Source organism: Pan paniscus, chromosome 19, assembly GCF_029289425.2.
Source record: "Pan paniscus chromosome 19, NHGRI_mPanPan1-v2.0_pri, whole genome shotgun sequence".
In the NCBI taxonomy this organism is placed as follows: Eukaryota; Metazoa; Chordata; class Mammalia; order Primates; family Hominidae; genus Pan; species Pan paniscus.
Window position 1 is genome coordinate 8,372,737 of NC_073268.2, and position 19,967 is coordinate 8,392,703.

Below are 19,967 nucleotides of genomic sequence, written 5' to 3' on the forward strand. Positions count from 1 at the left end.
GGCCTGCTGGGAACATCACTGCTTCCTTCTGTCTGAGCCAAAGGGGGTCCAAACACTCACCCAATGTGCGGAGAAATAGACGCCCACGTGAGACCCCTCCAGGCTGCTGCTCTCCAGAGACTGCCCATTGTTTCTAAGCAAGGGCCCTGCAATGACTTCCCTGAAGGGTTTCGGTCCCCAGGGGAACTCCAGACCTGAAACAGAAAACAGATGGTAAAAGAGGGTTTAGACCCTTCTTGATGACCTGGGACCCAGGAGACCTCAGAGCGGTTAAGACTCTTCTTTATGACCTGGGACCCAGGAGACCTCAGAGCGGCAGGCGTGACAATATAATCATCAAACAATACTTGTTAACACAACCACAGCGTCTGCAGCTAACACAGGAATCAAACTAGAGCCATTCCCTGCCCTCCTGGCAACGGTTCCCAAACCTGGATGGGTCACAAGGTCTGTCTTCCGGGGACTTTTTTTTTTTTTTTTTGAGGCGGAGTCTCGCTCTGTCGCCCAGGCTGGAGTGCAGTGGCGCAATCTCGGCTCACTGCAAGCTCCGCCTCCCGGGTTCACGCCATTCCCCAGCCTCAGCCTCCCAAGTAGCTGGGACTACAGGTGCCCACCACCACGCCCGGCTAATGTTTTTTTTCTATTTATTTTTAGTAGACATGGGGTTTCACCGTGTTAGCCAGGATGGTCTCGATCTCCTGACCTTGTGATCTGCCTGCCTCAGCCTCCCAAAGTGCTGGAATTACAGGCGTGAGCCACCGCACCTGGCCCTTCCAGGGGCTTTTGAAAAGTACGAATGCCCAGGCCACTTCCTGAGGCTGGAGACCCAGGGGCAACGCAAAGATGTACGTGCAAAATGAAACAGGCTCCCCAGGTAACTCTGACGAGGGACTCGGTTTGGGAATCATCGCCTCGGGGCCTCGGGAATCAGCCCGATACCCAGGATTGTGGATTCACCTCCCAGCCGTCACATCCCAGCGGCTGTCAGCTCTGACTGTACTTGGAATCAGCTGGGGAGTTTAAAATACCACGCTCCTGGGCCCCACGCCCGGAGATTCTGATTCTATTGCTCTTGACGGGCTCAGGGAGCCAAGTGAGAATTTAAGTCTAATAAAAGAAAAGAGTAAAACCCACCCAGCCCAGATGGTCCATGTTCTGATGACACCTAAGCTCCAGGTAGGGGGAGTTGAGAATACGCTTCCCGCTCAACTGAACCATGTTTTCTCACAGGGTGGTCCATGGACCTGCTGCCTCAAAGTCGCCTGGGGGCTGGGAAGGAGGAGCACAGGCTGGTTGAAAATGCAGGTGGTCGGGCCTCCCCAGAAACAAGAGGGATCCACAATGGTCTGGAGGTCGGGCTCGGGATCCACACGGGGACCAGGCACTGCGGCTCAGCCCCACGATCCCAGCACTTTGGGAGGCCGAGGTGGGCGGATTGCTTGAGCTCAAAAGTTTTGAGACCAGCCTGGGCAAGCCTAGGGAGACCCCGTCTCTACAAATAACAAAAAATTAGCTGGGTGTGGCGGTGCTCACATGTAGTGCCAGCTACACGGGAGGATGAGTTGAGCTCAGGAGGTCGAGGCTGCAGTGAACCGTGATCATGCCACAGCACTCAGCCTGGGCGACAGAGGGAGATAGTGTCTCAAGAGAAAAAAAAAAAAAAAAAGGAAAAGCTTCACGCTTGGTTCCACCATGCCGTGGTTTTTACTGAGGACAATTCTTTGAAGTAGGTGGCATTTTTACTGGGAAAATGTGTGAGCGGGGCTGAATCTTCTCACTGGACGGATTAAGTGAGGGGAGGAGATCTCACAGCCCTGTTCTCACTCACTGCCAGAGGGAAAGACGCCACGCGGACGGCCCTGAGTGGGGCGACTGGAGGAGCACGGCCCACGCGTAGCCAGCAAGACCAAGGCCCGCAGGGAGTGACAGCTCCAAGCAACGAGGTGCACTCACCGCCAAGGCCAGGAGAGTGACACGGGGGCTGGGACTTCGCTATGTAATGTTTTGAAGAGGAAAAACCCCACTCAGCCTGCCTCTAACTGTGAAGGGGGCAGCCGCCACGGATGCGGCACTAGAGGCCGGGGCCTGAGCTCTCCGCTTTCCCACAGCCTCCGCGGCCCTCCAAGCGGAGCTTCTTACGGCAGAGTCCATCTCTTTTGGCCCATGAATTAAAGCCCCTAGGAGGGACATTCTGATCCCTGTGAAAATCTTAAAACCATGTCCTAGGGAATACTATGATTTCAGCAAGACGACATTCTCTACCACGTAAACCCACGTGTATCTATTTCACCAGTACTCTCTCTACCGGTGGGACGGAGATTAGCGTAGGGGCATGGAGGAGGGAGGGCTGGGTAATAAGAGGACCATATGCACGTGCTGAGGTTTTACCTTCTGGGTCATCTCGGATCACCAGCAGCCCGTTCCTGCACACAACCTTCCCAGTGGTGGCGTCGAGGAATATTAGTGATGGAATGTTGGAAATTCGGTATTTGTTCCAAAGTTTGAGCTGTATGAAGAAAAGCAAAAGAAGGTGGTTAAGTCCAAACCAGATTCATTGCAGAGTTCTTTTGAGCCCCTTAGGTCTGGAGGCTGGATGAACAGGCAAGCATTCAAGCACACAGAAAAGAATAATGGATGCCAAGCAGGGCTGCCGGGCAAAGGGGCACGTTAACTACAATCCCACTGCCCCCCGGGGTCTGTGACAGTGCGGGGGGCTCCGAGGAGGGAGGTGATGGTCCCACTGCCCCCCGGGGTCTGCGACAGTGTGGGGGACTTGGAGGCAGAGGCTGATGACCCCACTGGCCCCCATAGTCTGCAACAGCATAGGGGACTCAGAGGCGGAGGCTGATGGAGGACCACACTCATCCTGGAGAGTACTACCCTTCCACGTCTCTAAAAATCACAAACATGAAGATGGATTCCACATCTTCAGAACACAATCAGACCATCAGGTGGTTAAGGAAGGAAGGGAAGGTTTTCACGAGAGCCTTGCCACCCTGGCAGCAGGCAACAGCAGCCACTCTCCACGGCCCCTTCCCCTTAAGGGAGAAGAGACGGGTTTTCTGACAGAAGGCCACGGAGTTAACATCTGCCCCCTCAGCCCTTCACCAGGTCCCTCAGCCCTTCACCAGGTCCCTGCACTTGAAATATCACAGTCGTCGTTACGTTCAGCCCACAAAGCACCAGGGAAGCAATGCCCAGGGCCAGCCCCAACCCTCGGCTCTTGGTGCCACGTAAAACACGCTTCAGTCTACTGTCAGATTCTTGAGGTTGGCTGTGCACACGGTCAGAGGTCCAGGGTCTAAGAGGAATAAAGCTGACAAAATGTCAATGCAAAGCCCAGGGCTGGAAGCCGAGTGTGGGCGGCCTCTGTTCGCCATCGGGGTGAAGCCTCCTCTGTTCGCTCACTGCCGTCGGGGTGAACGCCATATGGGCAGCTGACTGGGTGCTCTCGAACTTCCCCGCCAAGCCCAAAAAGCCACATAATTAAATGCAATGTCAGGGCCGGGCGCAGTGGCTCACACCTGTGATCCCAGCGCTTTGGGAGGCCGAGATGGGAGGATCACGTGAGGTCAGGAGTTCAAGACCAGCCTGGGCAACATGGTGAAACCCCGTCTCTACTTAAAATACAAAAATTAGCTGGGCGTGGTGGCTCACATCTGTAATCCCAGCACTTTGGGAGGCCGAGGTGGGTGGATCATGAGGTCAGGAGATCGAGACCATCCTGGCCAACACGGTGAAACCCCGTCTCTACTAAAAATACAAAAAATTAGCTGGACGTGGCCGGGTGCGGTGGCTCACACCTGTAATCCCAGCACTTTGGGAGGCTGAGGCAGGTGGATCACGAGGTCAGGAGATCGAGACCATCCTGGCTAACATGGTGAAACCCCTTCTCTACTAAAAATTACAAAAAATTAGCCAGGCGTGGTGGCAGGCGCCTGTAGTCCCAGCTACTCGGGAGGCTGAGGCAGGAGAATGGCGTGAACCCGGGAGGCGGAGCTTGCGGTGAGCCAGGATCGCACCACTGCACTCCAGCCTGGGTGACAGAGTGAAACTCCGTCTCAAAAAAATAAATAAATAAAATAAATGCATTGTTGGGCTGTATTCCTCCAGAAAAGACAGAAGCAGGGAAGCTGCAGAGTGCCCCACTGTTTAGGCCGTTGGGCTCTGAGCCTCCCTGCTGGGGGCTTGAGGGTCCCGGCAGGAAGGCTGCGCCCTTGGGCAGAACAGGGCAAGGATGTGTCGCAGCCAAGCAGGCATGAGAAGGGCAGCAGCAGAGGGAAGAGGGCATTGGTGGTGGGATGAGGACTGTCCCGAGTTCCATCCGAAGCGGTGAGGGGCAGGGCAGGGGATCTGCCACACAATGCTGGGCTTCCCTGTCTGTGGAGACCTGTATCTTGGCAGGAAGGGCTGTGGGACCCCACTTCAATCTGGGTGGGCCCTGCTTTCAATCGGCATGTTTTTCCCAGCCCCACCTTTCTGGGGGGCTTACAAAACCAGCCCGGGACCTCACAACAAGAACAATCCTGCACATCCAGTTTTTTTTTTTTTGTTTTTTTTTTAAACAGAATCTCTTTCTGTCACCCAGGCTGGAGTGCAGTGGCACAATCTTGGCTCACTGCAACCTCCACCTCTCAGGTTCAAACAATTCCCCTGCCTCAGCCTCCCAAGTAGCTGGGATTACAGGTGCCCCCTACCACACCCGGCTAGTTTTTATATTTTTAGTAGAGACGGGGTTTCACCATGTTGGCCAGGCTGGTCTTGAACTCCTGACCTCAGGTGATCCACCCGCCTCGGCCTCCCAAAGTGCTGGGATTACAGGTGTGAGCCACCGTGCCTGGCCTTTTTTTTTTTTTTTTTAATGGAGTCTTACTCTGTCACCCAGGCTAGAGTGCAATGGTGTGATCTAGGCTCACTGCAACCTCCACCTCTAGGGTTCAAGTGATTCTCTTGCCTCAGCCGCCCGAGTAGCTGGGATTACAGGCGCCCACCTCCACGTCCAGCTAATTTTTCTATTTTCAGTAGAGACAGGGTTTCGCCACATTGGCCAGGCTGGTCTGGAACTCCTGACCTCAGGTGATCCACCCGCCTCGGCCTCCCACAGTGCTGAGATTACAGGCGTGGGCCACCGCGCCCGGCCCCAGTTTTTAAATTCCACGATGGCATCATTCCAGAGAAACTTGGTACAGAATTCAGATTAAACATCCTTAAGAGGTTCAACAACAAGAACAAGACCATCCTGCCACGGGGATCAGCTTCATAAGTTTGCTGTGCAAGGATTGAGTCAGGTTAATTTTTTTAAAAAAGGAAGATTAAAATGATTGAATTTTTCTGGTTTAAAAAGGAATTCTTGGAGGAAAAAAAAATCACTGGAAAAAAGTCGGGAAACAGCAAAACCGCACAAATTGAGATTGAAAATTACCCATGACTCACCGCTCAGGAAAGCTCAGACCGTTTTATATTTTTCCACCAGTGGCAAATGAGAGAGCCCATTTCCCAACCTTCACCAACATTATCACTGTCATTCATTTTTCCAGTTCGCTAGGGGAAAAAATGACACGTCATTTTTGTTGCTTATCCTTTTTTTGGGGGGGAGGGGGGCGGGGTGGTGGGGCAAACGGAGTCTCGCTCTGTTGCCCAGGCTGGAGTACAGTGGCACGATCTTGGCTCACTGCAACCTCTGCCTCCCGGGTTCAACGAATTCTCTGCCTCAGCCTCCCGAGTAGCTGGGATTACAGGCATGCACCACCTTGCCAGCTAATTTTTCTATTTTTAGTAGAGATCGGGTTTCACCACATTGGCCAGGTTGGTCTCGAACTCCTGACCTCAGGTGATCCGCCCACCTCGGCCTCCCAAAGTGCTGGGATTACAGGTGTGAGCCACCGTGCTCGGACTATCTTTTTTTTTTTTTTTTAAAGTTCTGGGATACATGTACAGAATGTGCAGGTTTGTTACGTAGGAATACATGTGCCATGGTGGTTTGCTGCACCCATCAACCTGTCATCAAGGTTTTAAGCCCCGCATGCATTAGGTATTTCTCCTAATGCTATCCCTCCCCTAGGCCCCCACCTGCCAAAAGGCCCCAGTGTGTGATGTTCCCCTCCCTGTGTCCACGTGTTTTCATTGTTCAACTCTCATTTATGAGTGAGAACATGCAGTGTTTGGTTTTCTGTTGCTGTGTTAGTTTGCTGAGAATGATGTCTTCCAGCTTCATCCATGTCCCTGCAAAGGACATGAACTCATTCTTTTTTATGGCTGTATAGTATTCCATGGTGTATATGTGCCACATTTTCTTTATCCAGCCTATCGTTGATGGGCATTTGGGTTGGTTCCAAGTCTTTGCTATCGTAAACAGTGCTGCAATAAACATACGTGTGCATGTGTCTTTACAGAAGAATGATTTACAATCCTTTGGGTATACACCCAGTAATGGGATTGCTGGGTCAAATGGTGTTTTTGGTTCTAGATCCCTGAGGAATCACCACACTGTCCTCCACAATGGTTGAACTAATTGACCCTCCCACCAACAGTGTCAAAGTTGCTTATCTTTGACTTACTGATGTGTAGGAGATATGCTGTTGTCAGCACCCTGTGCTTTCCCCGCTATGTTTTGTAACTGGTAAGAGCTGAAAGTGATTCAGCAGATATCAAGTGAGCGCCCACTGTGTGCCAGGCTCGTTCTAAGCACAAGAGATTCAGGAAAGAGCAGATGAGGCTGCTACCCTCGTGGGGCTCCTCCTCCAGTGGGAGAGGCAGACAATAAACAAGAATATAAACAGGAAACTCATTTCAGACACCGAGAAGTAACAGAAAGAAAACAGGGCGGGTAAGATCACGGCTGCAACTGGGAAGCTGGGATGGCGGCGTGGATTCCAGAGACAGGCATCCGGGAGGAATGACATTTGGGCACAGACCTCAGCAAGGAAATGGAACGAGCCACAGGCACGCCGCGGGAGGCCACCTGAGGCCCAGGAGCCCGTGTGGAGGCTGACTGCGAAAGTCTGAGTAGATGAGAGAACCAGGGGCGGCGGCTGTGATGAGGTCAGAGATCATCATAAGATTTGTGAACCACATCGTCAAGGCCCCGTGGACGACAGCAAAAATAACAGGTCACCGGGAGTGACGTGACCTGATTCACAGTTTAAAAGGCCATTTGGGGCCGGGCACGATGGCTCATGCCTGTAATCCCAGTAGTTTGGGAGGCCAAGGTGGGCAGATCATCTGAGGTCAGGAGTTCGAGAACAGCCTGGCCAACATGGTGAAAGCCCATCTCTACTAAAAATATAAAATTAACCAGGCATGGTGGCAGGCACCTGTAATCCCAGCTACTCAGAGGGCTGAGGCAGGAGAATCACTTGAACCCGGGAGGTGGAGGTTGCTGTGAGCCGAGACTGAGCTATTGCACTCCAGCCTGGGCAACAAGAGCGAAACTCCGTCTCAAAAAAAAAAAAAAAAAAAAAAAGATGCTCTAACCTATGCTGATTGGGTTACTCCAGAAAAGAAATTTGAGAGAGAAAACTGCAAGAACAATGTGCTGGAACAGGAAAATGGGTGAGACCTAGATCACAAATGGAAAAGGGCTGGGTTATAAAAACAGCTGACTTTTCAATGTAGTTGCCCCTTGGCTGGGTGCCGTGGATCACACCTGTAATCCCAGCACTTAGGGAGGCAAGGGGGAGCGGATCACCTGAGCCCAGGACTTCAAGACCAGCCTGGGCAACATAGTGAGACCCAGTTCTCCATTAAAAAAAAAACTCCACAAGTCTGAAGTATACAAGAGGATGTACATAGGTTATATGCAAAAACTATGCCATTTTATATCAAGGACTTGAGCATTGGGGAGGTGGGTCTTGGAACCAGTCCCCCACCGCCCCAGGTACTGAGGGCCGACTTTATTTATTTATATTTATTTATTTATTATTATTTTGAGATGGAGTCTCGCTCTGCCACCCAGGCAGTGCAGTGACACAATCTCAGCTCACTGCAACCTCCGCTCACTGCAACCTCCCCTCATTGCAACCTCCACCTCCCAGGTTCAAGCAATTCTCATGCTTCAGCCTCCTGAGTAGCTGCGATTACAGGCATTCGCCACCACACCTGGCTAATTTTTGTATTTTTATTAGAGAACCGGATTCACCCTGTTGGCCAGGCTGGTTTGGAACTCCTGACCTCAGGTGATCCAAGCACCTTGGCCTCCCAAAGTGCTGGGATTATAGGCATGACCCACTGCGCCTGGCCTTCCATAACTTTTTGATCAAAATTTTATCAGGAATGGATGGCTACTGATTATTCTTTGAACCTGTTGTGGTATATTTCATGAGTGTCCAGTCTAAGATTAAACTATCCTTGCCTTCTTACAAGAGATCCTCCTTACTCACATGTATTATTAAGGGATCACTAGGATCTTATGTTCTGTGGGGCTTGGGGCTCCCACAAGCAAATGCCACCTTGTAACAGGAATCTCTCTGTGGGTAGCTGGACTGTTGCCTGAAGTAAATTTCAGCCTGCGGCCCTCAAATGTAAAGCTAGCAGATGCAACATGATTATTAGAGTGGTTTGCATTTAAGCACCCCTATTACCCTTCAAACGTAAGCATGTGCTTTGCTCTTAGCCAGGAATTTTTTTTTCTTTTTTGAGATGGAGTCTCGCTCTGTCCCCCAGGCTGGAGTGCAGTGGCGCAATCTCGGCTCACTGCAAGCTCCGCCTCCCAGGTTCACACCATTCTCCTGCCTCAGCCTCCTGAGTAGCTGGGACTACAGGTGCCCGCCACCACACCCAGCTACTATTTTGTATTTTTTTTTTTTTTAGTAGAGATGGGGTTTCACCTTGTTAGCCAGGATGGTCTCGATCTCCTGACCTCGTGTCCGCCCACCTTGGCCTCCCAAAGCGCTGGGATGACAGGCGTGAGCCACCATGCCCAGCCTCAGCCAGGAATTTTTAAGGAAATGGTGGTGGGATTTTGGTACCTGAACAGCCTCTACCCTCTAAATGCTCAGGAGAAACGCCATCTCCCAAACCTTGCCAGCTAAAGAAGAACCAGTTTCTTCTGAAACTCTTATGTGAGTAGAAGAGTTGTAACACCTCTCCCTGCCCTGCCCCCAGTCTCCACAGACATGTCTTTCCTCTCGGAATCCTCTCTGGATGGGTAAGAAACTGTAACCTGCATCTTCCCTCCCTCCCTGAAGATTCCCCGTTCCTTTCTGGTCGCATCTCAGGAGCACAGGGGGTCTCTGCTTGTGTTTTATCCACTCACTGTTGGGTCTTTGTTTCCACGTAAAGGCCCACGCTGGGTTAGTGGGAAAAAAATTTCCTTCTAGACTCACATCTGACACTTTTTATTTGTTTTTTTGAGACGGAGTCTCGCTGTCCCCCAGGCTGGAGTGCAGTGGCGCGATCTCAGTTCACTGCAAGCTCCGCCTCCTGGGTTCACACCATTCTCCTGCCTCAGCCTCCCGAGTAGCTGGGACTACAGGCACCTGCCACCACGCCCAGCTAATTTTTTGTATTTTTTAGTAGAGACGGGGTTTTACCGTGTCAGCCAGGATGGTCTCGACCTCCTGACCTCGTGATCCGCCCACCTCAGCCTCCCAGAATGCTGGGATTACAGGCGTGAGCCACCGCGCCCGGCCAAAAAGTTATTTCTTTTACAGACAAAGCCATCGTGGTCTAATTTATCCAGGAACCCATGTCATTCATCAGGGAGCTGCATCTGTGGGCGCCTCAGGCCACCCAAAGCATGAAGGTTACTCAGCTCTGAAACAATGTGGTCTGCACGGGAGTCACCATTCCGAAAAACACACGAATCAGAAGGCGACCCTTCTGTCAGAGAAGTCATCCAGGAGTGACTTGCGGATTCTCTTACGCAGCCCGGAAACCAAAAAATGCTTCAGCTTCAAGAAATGATCAGCAAGATTCACCTCTGCACCCTTTCAAGTGTGAGGGGCCGCTCGAGTCCACCAAAGGTTTTCAAAATGCCTCTGAAAACACCGGTTTCATAGTCATTTTTGGGTCACAGACAGTTTTGAGGACAAAAGCTATGGATCTTTCAGCAGAGAAAAAGGCACAAATAGCAAAAAGTCAGTGTATAAATTCACAGAGTTCATAAATCCCCCTGAAGCCTGTTAGTGGAAACTGTCTGATCACGGGAGGTCTACAGACCCCAAATGAAGACCTCCCTGTCTTAAGAGTTCATGTCAATGCACGTCTTGACCTTGATTCAACTGAGAGAGAGATAATCCTGCCCCATCTGTATCCTGCTGTAAACATTCCTCCAATGTAGTCAGGATCTGCCGAAAACCTAAGATGACGTTAACAGTGAAGAGCGGGTGATTAAAAAAGAAAAAAATCTCACTCTCCCCGCTCTCCCACTGTCGCTGTGTTCCTAAACTCAGGCAGAGCTCATGCCTTCAGGATGGCGAACATCAGAGCCACCCAGGACTGAGAGAACTCACTGTCCTTTTTAAAAAAGCATTTCTCAGGGCCAGGTGCGGTGGCTCACGCCTGGAATCCCAGCACTCTGGGGGGACGAGGCGGGTGGATCGCTTGAGCCCAGGAGTTCAAGACCAGCCTGGGCAACATGGTAAAACCCTATCGCTCCACAAAAAAATACAAAAATTAGCCAGGCATGGTGGCGACTCCTGTAGCTCCAGCTGCTTAAGAGGCTGAGGTAAGAGGATGCTTTGAGCATGGGAGGTCGAGGCTACGATGAGCTGTGATCGTGTCACTGCACCCCAGCATGAGTGACGGGGCAAGACCCTGTCTCAAAAGGGCTGCACTGTCTGGCATTGCAGCAGCTGGGAAAGACCAGATGACTTTATATCCAGTGTTTGCTCTGTCTAGAGATCATCCTGGCAACGTATCCACCCAGGGTGCATTTTGTTAGTCTTGCTCTGTTGCCCAGGCTGGAGTGCAATGGTGCGATCTCAGCTCACTGCAACCTCCACCTCCTGGGTTTAAGTGATTCTCCTGCCTCAGCCTCCTGAGTAGCTGGAATTACAGGCACCAACCACCATGCCTGGCTAATTTTTGTATTTTTAGTAGAGATTCAAACCTCCTGACCTTATGATCCACCCACCTTGGCCTCCCAAAGTGCTGGGATTACAGGCGCCCACCACCACGCCCGACCTAATTTTGTATTTTTAGTAGAGATGGGGTTTCACCACGTTGGGCAGGCTGGTCTCGAACCTCCTGACCTCAAGTGATCTGCCCGCCTTGGCCTCCCAAAGTGCTGGGATTACATGTGTGAGCCACTGTGTCTGGCTAATTTTTGTACTTTTAGTAGAGACAGGGTTTCACCATGTTGGCTGGGCTGGTCTCAAACTCCTGACCTCACCCTCCCAAAGTGCTGAGATGACAGGCGTGAGCCACCACGCCTGGCCCCAGGGTGCATTCTCATGATCCCTTGCTGAATGGTCTTCTACCACAGCCACCCAAAGGCCACACAATGCCAACAGAAAACGTCACAGCAGGCCTGGCGCGGTGGCTCACACCCGTAATCCCAGCACTTTGGGAGGCCGAGGCGGGCAGATCACAAGGTCAGGAGATCGAGACCATCCTGGCTAACACGGTGAAACCCCGTCTCTACTAAAAATACAAAAAATTAGCCGGGTGTGGTGACGGGTGCCTGTACTCCCAGCTACTCCGGAGGCTGAGGCAGGAGAATGGCGTGAACCCGGGAGGCGGAGCTTGCAGTGAGCTGAGATCGTGCCACTGCACTCCAGCCTGGAAGACAGACCGAGACTCTGTCTCAAAAAAAAAAAAAAAAAAAGAAAACGTCATAGCAAACCCCCAACGCCTACAACTCTACTGTTTATGATTAGTTCATCAAATTCAGAAGCCAGGCCACAGAGAACAAAGAAAAAAAACAAAGAGGAGACAAGATTAGCTCAACTTAGCAAAAATGGAAACGGATGACAAAGTGGGTTATCCAGTTACTTGAAAGTTCCCACTGCTCCGCCTGGCAGTGGGTTCTGGTGAAAGACTCCAAGGCTGTGGTTGGAACTATCCTAGGAATGCAGGCCAGAAACGCTTCTACAGTGACCAACAAAACAATGAAACACATATCAAAAGGGACGGGACTGGGAACCGGGAAACGGTAAAAATGCCAACGAGAAAGTCCAGCAAATCTGAAACACCGGTGGGATTCCGTCAGCCTCACAGAGGCCGCAGGGAAAAAACACCGGTGGGATTCATCAGCTCCCACAGAGGCCGCAGGGAAAAAACACCGGTGGGATTCGTCAGCCCCCACAGAGGCCGCAGGGAAATGCAGCCTGGTGATTTCCGAGAAGTCCCAGTTCCCGAGAGCAACACGGAATCTGCCCCCGCCTGCTAAGGACCAGGTCTTGCTCTTGACTGCGGAGCCTCAGCTTTTCTTTCCAACAGCTGCTGCAAATCTGTGGAATCAAGGCAAAGCCAACGCAGATGTAGGATTCATCCGCAAACTCCTTGGCCAGGTCAGCCAAGCCTTCTCGGGCAAACGTCACCCCTGCCCTCCAGCCAAATGCTGACCACAATCAAAACCATCCTTTCTGTGAGCAGCATTTGAAAACAGAGCCCTAAATGTGCTCTCACCCTTTCTAACCCCAAATGACCAAACACCATGATATACACCAAGAGCAGGAATCCCCCTCATCCCAGCCTCCAATGTCACACCAGGACGAACACTGAGGTTACTCAGCACAGGTTCCGGCTCCAGAGCCCGGCTCTTCCATCTGTTCCAGCCGCTTATTAGTGGGTGACCCTGGTGAGGTATCTCACCGTCTCTTGGCTTCCTCAGCTGCAAAATGTAGATAACAGAACCTACACCTCACTGAACTGCTGTGAACATGAGTTACATAGAGCGCTTAGCATAAAGATTGGCCAATATTAGGTATGAAATAAGTGTTAGTTGCTTTAAGCTAAGGCGCTGACACAGACAATGGGTCTCATTCTGTGGCCCAGGCTGGAGTGCAGTGGCGAAATCATGGCTCACTGCAGCCTCCAGCTCCCGGGCTCAAGCCATCCTCCCACCTCAGCCTCCCAGAGTGCTGGGATTACAAGCGTGAGCCACCACACCTAGCTTAGTTGCTATTATTATTATTATTTTCTAGACCCAGAGTCTTGCTCTGTCGCCCAGGCTGGAGGGCAGTGACACAATCATAGCTCACTGCAGCCTCCACCACCCGGGCTCACGTGATCCCCCGACCTCAGCCTCCGAGGAGCTGGGACTACGGTCGCACACCACCATGCCTCACTAATTTTTTGATGTTTTGTGGCAACAGAGTCTCGCTATGTGCCCCAGGCTGGTCTCAAACTCCTGAGCTCAAGCGTTCCTCCCGTCTCAGACTCCCAAAGTGCTGGGGTTACAGGTGTAAGCCACTGTGCTCGGCCCCCATGCCATCTTCTAAATGCTCCAGGAGGACCTTGTCCTCATATCCCCAGAGGTTAAGGCCCAGTCTTGGATCCCCTTGCTCCTGAGGCATGATTCCCAGTGTGTGATTTGGCCCATGACTGCAATCCTCAGAGCCTAGTATACCTGCTGGCCAAGAGCAGTGCCTGGGCACATTATGTGTCCAATAAATGATAGATGAACAACAAATGAACAGAGGAAGGGAGAGAGGAATCACCGTCCTAGGTCAGCCAGACCAGATGCCCCCTAAGCAGTCCAGCTCAGCTACTTAATGGCTTTTTCATGACCAAGGCTCCCCCTTGTTCCTGGGGGGCCCAGAATGCTCCTGAAATGGCAGAAGAAATGATTCGAATCCAGCGCTGGTGGGATCAGAGCTTCTCTCGCTTTGCCCGATGGTGCCTTAGATCCTGTACCCTCCCCACCTCCCCATTCTGCCTTCGCCTGGAGCTGAGGCAGAGAACAGACCAGCCCGTGTGACCAAGGGAAAGGGGCAGGGGGTCCGGGCCAGGCTGATCCGAACCGTCACCAACCTATGAGAATTCCAAACCCTCCTGGTGGCTCTGCCATTTTGATGCTACATGTTTTCAGCTGGTTCACAGAGAGGACCTATGTATGCCCCAAGGATGGCAAGAGCGTGAGGTTCACAAAACAACGTGTCCACTCTGATTCCTGCAGACAAAGCCACCGAGCATGATATATGCCGCACACGTTCTTTCTGGGTCCTTCTCTGCCACGCCAGGCTGCATTAAAATAAAAAGACTGGGTAGAAGGGGATTTAAAATCTATTTTTCATCTCTCTAAATCTCAGAACACTGAATTTTCCTTTCCTTCTTTTTTTTTTTTTTTTTTTTTTGAGATGGAGTCTCGCTCTGTCGCCCAGGCTGGAGTGCAGTGGCGCGATGTCTGCTCACCACAACCTCTGCCTCCTGGGTTCAAGCAATTCTTCTGCCTCCGCCTCCCGAGTAGCTGGAATTACAGGCACCCACCCAACACACCCAGCTATTTTTTGTATTTTTAGTTGAGACGGGGTCTCACCATCTTGGCCAGGCTGGTCTCAAACTCCTGACCTCAGGTGATCCGCCCACCTCGGCCTCCCCAGAAGCTGGGATTACAGGCGTGAGCCACCGCGCCCGGCCATAACAGTGAATTTTCTAACCAATTTACAGATGACCTAGCTGGGCTTTGCAACCCGACAGAGCTGAATCAGCTGTGACTTACAACACTCTAATCGAAGTGCCACAGGGATGAAAGTGGTGAGACGCCGAGTCGGCTTTCAAAAACCTTACAGTTTAGAAGTGGGAAATGGTGAAAATGGTAAACTTTACGTTACATATATTTGGCCACAATATAAAAATATGAAGCAACAACCACATATGGCAGATCAGGCCAACTGCCAGGAGAAATGAGCAAAAGAAGGCCCAGGAGGAAGAGTGGCTGCATTCTGGTTGACTAGAGCTGCCAGGAGGGCCCTGAATCTTCAAATACACTGAACTATCTCAAACATCCGCCCTATAGCTGCCGCCCTTCCAAACGGGGGCCGCTCCAAGAACCCACCGTTCCGGGTTGAGTTTGGTCCTCACTGGTCAGTGAAATCTTCAGTCGATACCTGTGTTTGCTGGAGGCCGTGTGGGATAGATCAAACGGTGGAGAATGTGGTTCTGGAGCCAGGCTGCCTGGGTTCAATTCCCCACTCTGCTATAAACCACCAGGGGAACTCCAGCCACACACCTCTCGGAGTGTCACTTTCCTCATGAGTAAAATGAGGATAATAACAACACTGCTTCGTCCTGTTGCCGTGAGAACTGGATTAATGCACGTGCGGTGCTGACAACACTGCTTGGTTCATAGTGAGCGTCAGGCCGGATGCGGTGGCTCATGCCTGGAATCCCAGCATTTTGGAAGGCCGAGGTGGGCGGATCACCTGAGGTCAGGAGTTCAAGACCAGTGTGGCCAACATGGTGAAACCCCGTCTCTATTAAACATACAACAATTAGCTGGGCAAGGAGACAGGTGCCTGTAATCCCAGCTACTTGGGAGGCTAAGGCAGGAGAATTGCTTTAACCCAAGAGGTGGAGGTTGCAGTGAGCTGAGATCGTGCCACTGCACTCCAGCGTGGGCGACAGAGCGAGACTGTCTCAAAAAAAAAAAAGAGAGAGAGAATATTACCATTTCTACTGGACCATAAATGGAAAAATATGATGTCCCCTGTAACCCCCATTTAGCACCCATGCCAGCAGCAGGCTCCCATTCTGGTGGAGGGAGAATGGGGAAAGGACTTCTTAGGTCTCCTATCAACTTGGGATACCTCCAGATAGAGGGACCAGGGGACAACTGTACACAGGAAATGCCGGTTACTCTCAGCCTGGTGTGCAGAGACTTCTTTTTTTTTTTTCTTGAGATGGAGTCTCGCTCTGCCGCCCAGGCTGGAGTGCAGTGGCGCCATCTCGGCTCACTGCAAGCTCCGCCTCCCGGGTTCACGCCATTCTCCTGCCTCAGCCTCCCGAGTAGCTGGGACTACAGGCGCCCGCCACCACGCCAGGCTAATTTTTTGTATTTTTAGTAGAGACGGGATTTCACCGTGTTAGCCAGGATGGTCTTGATCTCCTGACCTCGTGATCCGCCCGCCTGGGCCTCCCAAAGTGCTGGGATTCCAGGCGTGAGCCACCGCGCCCGGCCGGTGTGCGGAGACTTCTTACGTCTTAAGAGCCTCACTTCACCGGCGAGATACTCTTTTACAACAGAAATCACTTTGCTGATAGCGTGACAGGCAGAGGGTCCGATCGGCTGCGTCCCCTTTTCTCTCTTTATCTGAGAGATGTGTGTCCATGGCAAGCCGGCTTCCATCCTAACCTGTTGCTCCAAATGCTGTCAAACACACAGACGACTCCCAGGATAAACGACGGCACACCAGGCTTCTCTTAGGGTGAACACAAAACAACCACTGCCCCCACAAGCCTTTCTCCAAGGGGGCCGCTGTGTTCTGGCAGCCCCCACTCCTCCACCGCACGGCGGCGGGAGGCAGAGTGTGGGGTGAGAGCGCCGGCACAGGAGCAGACGGCTTGGGTTCGAATCCCGGCTCTGCCACTTTGGGTAAATGACTTAGTCTCCCCACACCTCACTCTCTTCAGCTGCAGAATGGTCTGGGGGGCACCTCCCTGCTAGGGTTACTGTGGGGATAGATCGTAGGCACGAAGGGCTTGGAAACATCCCTGGCTCACAGTTAGCACTCACACGTGAATACTTCTCATGTGTGCCCTTCCAGATGCTATTTCAGAAAGTCCATGCCAGGGCAACAGGCCCCCGCATGCGGCCCTCACGCTGCAGGGGCGTCAAAGAGGCAGCACTGGACTAGATGGTGATGAGACCATCCTGGCGCCGCCAACCCTGCCAGGGCTGGGACCCAGAGCAGCCCACACACGGTGCATCTCACGCCGGCGAGCAGGTCCCCCCTGACCACGGCGCATCTCACACGGGCGAGCAGGTCCCCCCTGACCACGGAGCATCTCACACGAGCGAGCAGGTCCCCCTGACCACGGCGCATCTCACACGGGCGAGCAGGTCCACCCTGACCACGGAGCATCTCACACGGGCGAGCAGGTCCCCCCTGACCACGGCGCATCTCACACGGGCGAGCAGGTCCCCCTGACCACGGCGCATCTCACACGGGCGAGCAGGTCCCCCCTGACCACGGCGCATCTCACACGGGCGAGCAGGTCCCCCCTGACCACGGCGCATCTCACACGGGCGAGCAGGTCCCCCCTGACCACGACGCATCTCACACGGGCGAGCAGGTCCCCCCTGACCACGGAGCATCTCACAAGGGCGAGCAGGTCCCCCTGACCACGGAGCATCTCACACCCGCGGGCAGGTCCCCCCTGACCACGGAGCATCTCACACGGGCGAGCAGGTGCCCCCTGACCACGGAGCATCTCACACGGGCGAGCAGGTCCCCCCTGACCACGGCGCATCTCACACGGGCGAGCAGGTGCCCCCTGACCACGGAGCATCTCACACGGGCGAGCAGGTCCCCCCTGACCACGGCGCATCTCACACGGGCGAGCAGGTCCCCCCTGACCACGGAGCATCTCACACGGGCGAGCAGGTCCACCCTGACCACGGCGCATCTCACGCCGGCAAGCAGGTCCACCCTGACAAAGGAAAGGGAGAGCCCAGGAGTGTCCACTTCCAGCAGTGGCTCTGGGTGCGGCAAAGGCACAAACTGGACAAAAGCAGCAATCCTTCTGATTAAACCTGTTCTACATCCTTCCAATTACACCTGCTCTAGGCGGCACACGGCGGCTCACGTCTGTAATCCCAGCACTTTGGGAGGCCGAGGTGGGCGGATCACCTGAGCTCAGGAGTTGGAGGCCAGCCTGGTCAACATGGTGAAATCTGTCTCTACCAAAAAGGCAAAAATGAGTCGGGCGTGGTGGCGCACGTCTGTAACCCCTGCTACTCAGGAGGCTGCGTCAGGAGAACTGCTTGAACCTGGGAGGCAGAGGTTGCAGTGAGCTGAGATCCCGCCATTGCACTCCAGCCTGGGCGACAGAGAGAGACTCCCTCTCAAAAACAAAACAAAAAACCTGCTCGACACCCTTCCAATTAAACCTGCTCGACATCCTTCCAGTTAAACCCGCCACTTCATCAAGGAAAGAAAGACAAGTTCCTGGCTAGCACTGGTCTGTGGGCCCTTCTTTTTCAAAATGGGAGATGGCAGAATTTTATACAGAAACAGTCGCTAGTTCCAACCAGAAAGCCCAGAGACACAGGGGAGCCGCCGGTGGCCACACAGGTGAAGCATGAAAGGCCAAGAAATGGAAATGCAGTGCTGCACATGGCCGGGAGCCCGGGTCCGGCTGTGGGCTGCAGTTCCGTGATCCCGGCGGGGAAGGCCACGGCCCGGGCCGACTGTGGGCTGCAGTTCCGTGATCCCGGCGGGGAAGGCCACGGCCCGGGCCGACTGTGGGCTGCAGTTCCGTGATCCCGGCGGGGAAGGCCACGTGGGTTACGGGGCCGCGTGTCACATGCAACCCACCTTCGAAGACGCCAACCAGAGGCACCTACGGCACATCCCGAGACACGTGGGGACCCGTCTCCTCCTCCTTCCAGGAGTCACTCCCCAGGCAACTTGGCTACTAAACTTTCGTTCAGAAAGTGCACCTTCAGGGCAGGGTGCAGTGGCTCATGCCTGTAATCCCAGCACTTTGGGAGGCTGAGGCGGGTGGATCACCTGAGGTCAGGAGTTCAAGACCAGCCTAGCCACTATGGTGAAACCCCCGTCTCTACCAAAAATACAAAAATTAGCTGGGCGTGGTGGTGCACGCCTGTAATCTCAGCTGCTCGGGAGGCTGGGGCAGGAGAATTGCTTGAACCTGGGAGGCAGAGGTTGCGGTAAGCCGAGATCGCGCCATTGCACTCCAGCCTGGGCAACAAGAGCAAAATTCCGTCTCAAAAAAAAGAAAGAAAGCTGCACCTTCAGACTGAAGTCAATGAACAACAACAAATAACTGAGGTTAAAATAATGGCCACGAATGAAGAGACAAACACACTGATGTTTACTTCTCACCCTTTCAAATGTGCCGAACGCAAAGTATTTAATGACGCCCATTGGCTGCTGGCGTGGGGAGTCCGGTTCCCCGACACAGGGAACGCGATCTCATCTGTAACACCAATTAAGGAGGTTCATTGACTGTGCCATTCGACTTCCTGCCCTCATGGCTCCGCGAGCCAGGAGATGAGCAGTTAGCTGGGAGCACAAACGGCATATGGCTGCCAGGCTCTTTGTGGCCGACACCACAGACGGAGGGAAAGGCTGTTTCCCCCACGCTGCAGCTCTCGCAAGCTGACAGAAGGGATTTCCTAAAGCCCCATCTGGTATAAAAGCCTCCACTGGGCAGAGTGGTTTGGAACAGCAAGCGGGTGGCTGGTAATAACAGGCTAGGGCCATATGTGCTCAGGAGAGATCTTAGGAAGCGGCTGGGAGTTTGCATAGGAGGGGGAGCGAGGAGCCAGCGTCGATCTGGAGTCAGAGGGACCCCATCCCAGAGGCAGTCACTTCTAGTGGGGGATAGGGTTTCTGTGGCTTGCAGCCTTGTGGATCTCCCTGCTGACATTACTAGGAAAGAGCTCAGATGTGCCACGCTCACTCTGAGTAGCACCTTTTGACGTGAACGTTGGGACCCTGACCTGCAGCCGTCTTTTCTCGACGTGAACGTTGGGACCCTGACCTGCAGCCGTCTTTTCTCGACGTGAACGTTGGGACCCTGACCTGCAGCGTCTTTGGGAGATGGGCCATCACACGGGTTCGACCAAGAATGTTAAGTTCATTCACAAAGAGAAACAAATCTGAACATTTTCACTCCAGATCTTTCCAGAACCCGTGAGACTAAGACAAAAGAACAAGGAAGAAAGGAGGCATAGGAATGAGGACTCCGTGGAGGGAAAACGGTCATTCCCTGTCGCTCTGGGGAATCTGCTGCAAAAACACGCCTGTCCAGGCCATCATACGTCCCGTCCCGCCCCTCCTTAGCTGGAAGGTGGAGACCAGGCAGTGGAGACCAGGCCATTCTACGTACTGTCC

At 53.0% G+C, this 19,967-nt stretch overlaps 1 protein-coding gene across 2 annotated transcripts in view; it reads right to left on the reverse strand.

The window, feature by feature from the left end:
* Positions 1 to 19,967, reverse strand: part of NXN (nucleoredoxin) — a 184,535-nt gene that overhangs the window by 23,893 nt on the left and 140,675 nt on the right. For both annotated transcript variants that reach the window (XM_055102112.2, XM_055102113.3), the window contains exons 2-3: positions 2,389 to 2,506; positions 61 to 194 (exon numbers count right to left, since the gene is read on the reverse strand). In XM_055102112.2, the coding sequence (XP_054958087.1) occupies positions 61 to 194; positions 2,389 to 2,506 (252 nt within the window). The remainder of the gene's footprint in view (positions 1 to 60; positions 195 to 2,388; positions 2,507 to 19,967) is intronic.